This window comes from Gymnodraco acuticeps, unplaced genomic scaffold (assembly GCF_902827175.1).
Source record: "Gymnodraco acuticeps unplaced genomic scaffold, fGymAcu1.1, whole genome shotgun sequence".
Taxonomy (NCBI): domain Eukaryota; kingdom Metazoa; phylum Chordata; class Actinopteri; order Perciformes; family Bathydraconidae; genus Gymnodraco; species Gymnodraco acuticeps.
The window spans coordinates 3787890-3791098 of record NW_022990295.1 but is presented as its reverse complement, the minus strand read 5'-3'; the positions used below and the strand labels follow the sequence as shown (position 1 = coordinate 3791098).

Below are 3209 nucleotides of genomic sequence, written 5' to 3'. Positions count from 1 at the left end.
GGAGAACTTCCCAATAGTATAAAACATTAAAATGTTACATACATAACAATGCATCAGTAATAATAATCCAACTATACACCCGGACAGCTCTGTGCACTTAATTTATTTGGATCGTTCACAACATTTAGCTGCTCATACAAGGATTTAAGGATCATTTATTATCATTGTGGATCACAGGGTTGCTAAATGAAATGAGGTTGTAGTTCATTCATGACTCGAGAACAACATAAACAGTAGTGCATTCCTGTTGTGCATTCTTTTCATTTACATCAGGAGGAATGTAAACCGCACAAATAGAAAATAACGGTGAATTATCAGTAAAGAATCTGCATCTCAACATTGTGACAACAGGGAAATATTGTCCATTAACTATGATGTTTGAATGTTTAAGCACCAAGTATCAGTGATTGCTTTTATTAATATAATGTATCCCTAAACTTCCACCACTGCTACTCAGCAAGGTATATAATGTAAAATGTTTTGTTGAGCTTAAACATGTTAGCCTTCATTTATGCTGCCACTGTACATCCTGCAAGGGTGCTGTAACCTGCAGAACCTGTTTGAGGCGTGATTTGGTTTGCAGATACAAGACAAGGGATCCATTGTGACACACATTTAAAAACAACACAGACAACAGGCAAATCTTTAAGAAGTCCCCCGAGCTCCATCATTAAATACATTTAAAAACCGGTTGTACAAACATGTACATCCAATGGCCTGAAATGTTGACTTTGTTTCATCCCTGCTCTGACTCTCAGAGGGAGAACCACTGTCAGGTGATTTCCAGGCCGAGCCCAAACCTCACCTGTGATGGAATGATCCAACTGTCACATTTAACAACATGTGACCTGCGTGCAGCACTGACACACCCACAATCTTTATTTAATACGACGCCTTATAAATACCATCTGAACACACACATTACGCACAAATATTTTTTATTTCCACACCAGGTATGTATGGGAATAGCAGCATTGTTGCTTATTTGTAATAACTGCTGGGAAGCTTTATAATTCTCCAAATGTTTTGTTTCCCCAGGAAAATACCTTCTGCTCCATTGCATTTACTGCAAAGACAAAATGTGTGATCGTAAGTCTCTTTAAGTAATTGTTACAGTTTTGATTCATTTGTAAGAATGCTTTGGAGTTGTTTTGTAATTAATAACATGTTTTTAACAAAAACTAATTGTATTTGTTTTTTGTCTTTCCATCACAGACGAGAACAAGGTGAGTTTATTTTCTCACAGTGCAATAGGCCTATTACTAACGGCATGAAAACATGTGTACTTATGAAGTGTTTCCCTCATCTAGACCGAGAATGAAGAGGGAAACGAGGAAGGATGCAAAGGAGGTGAAAAGGTAAGACCAGAGCCATATTCTCTCTATATGGCGCTGGGTAAGACATTTTAGAACTTAATGTGTGCTTTAAACTGGGCTGCCCCTCTTGCTGATTCAGTCATTTTAAAATGCTTGTATCGACTTCCCATTAACCAGCGAGAAAAGGAACATGGAAGAGGAGGAGGACATGGAAGAGGAGGAGGACATGGAAGAGGAGGAGGAGGAGGAGGAGGAGGAGGAGGAGGAGGAGGAGAACATGGAAGAGGAGAAAAAGGAGAAGAACAGAGAAAAGGATGTGGAAAATGAGGAGAACATGGAAGAGGACCTAAGAATTAAGAGCAGAATTCCTAAAACTTCCATTCTGCGATAATGCTTGTAAATAATGAAATACATTATTCAATAAATCAATTCAGAAAAAATACTGGTTTGCTGTTATTTACATAAATGAAATGTTGGGGGAAGACTTCAATACTTTATATTCATGAGAAACATATGAAATTATCTCTGTAATTTGATAGTGGTAAACACACACAGTGGACAGGCTGGAGTTTCCCTGAGGAATATTATGATGTGGGTTTGTATTGAATGTTTGAGCTATGACAACATTATGAGAACCTCTGCGTAGAATAAGCACATTGAGTCAGGATGACTGCATAGAAACCAAACCATTTTAACACCAATATTAAATTGAAACATTATGATATGTACATAGACACAACAGAAAACACACTATTATGTTTAAGTTAAATTAACCCTAATACTCAGATACAGAAATATAAGTTACTCTAGTAATCATTTAAAATCATTATGATGTCAGGTTAAAGCAAAAAGGCAGACAAATCCGTTTTACTGTTGGCACCCTTGATTTGGTGAAAATTAATTTCTGTTTAATTATATTATAACATGTCATTATACCTTTTTGGGAAATGTGAGTGTGCTCAGTAAATGTCCTTACGAAATGCCTTATTAGATTTTGTAAACATTTCGGAGTCTAAGTAAATACAGGTAATTTTGTATATAATATCAAAGGCTATGATAAAGAACAATTTCAACAAACACTGTAAGGGCATCAAGGATGTTTCTGCTTCATTTTCAAATTGTGAGCTCTTTTCTAAAGAGGGGACTTATGTAAGTTATAAGGGTAATTAATAATAAAACATTGTCAGTGCACATAGGCCTACAATGGGATCTGGAGTGCCTGCCAACCCACATAACATAACTTAATCGGTTTATTGTGGGCTGCCTTGGTCAAAAAACATGGGGTTAGATAACAGCTCCCCTTCCTCCGTATGTCATATGCAGACTTTATACGATAGCCCATACTGGTGTCCATTCATTTATCTCCAACCACGGCATGAGAAATATATGCAATTATTTTCCTAAAACTACTCAGAGCAGACTGGGTCCAAAGAAACAGGCACTCTAACAGGGCGTTTCAGACAGTGTTAATACAGGTATATCCTGACAGAGTACCACATAAACAATGGGTTTTGAACATTAAAGCATTTCAAGTATAAACTATGAATAAAACTATGAACCTAAATGATATCCTCTTTAATGGAATAGTTTGCTATTTTGGGACATTTGCTTATCAGTTTCTTGTAAAGAGTTATATAACCTACCAATCTCATATGTAGACTATATATTTGCTAAAAACAAAGCTGCTACCAGCAGCCAGTTAGCCTAGCCTAGCATTAGGACAGCTTGGTTTGTTAACAGGTAACAAAATCAACCAGTCATTACAACTTACTGTAGAGGAAACTTCTGTGTAGCATGCAATGGAGTCACCGACTCAGGAAGGAGACACGGGAAGAGTCGGAGCTTTGATGTCAAACCACTGTGATTTATTTGGAGTTGGTACCAGAGTATTCA

General features: G+C 37.0%; 1 protein-coding gene across 1 annotated transcript; it reads left to right on the top strand.

The window, feature by feature from the left end:
* The first annotated feature begins 763 nt into the window (after positions 1 to 763).
* Positions 764 to 1756, top strand: LOC117549805 (histone H3.v1-like). Its single transcript, XM_034221890.1, has 5 exons — positions 764 to 953; positions 1039 to 1089; positions 1216 to 1226; positions 1311 to 1358; positions 1494 to 1756. The coding sequence occupies exons 1-5, from the start codon at positions 816 to 818 to the stop codon at positions 1705 to 1707; spliced, it is 462 nt and encodes a 153-aa protein (XP_034077781.1). The 5' UTR covers positions 764 to 815; the 3' UTR covers positions 1708 to 1756.
* Positions 1757 to 3209: the final 1453 nt, after the last annotated feature.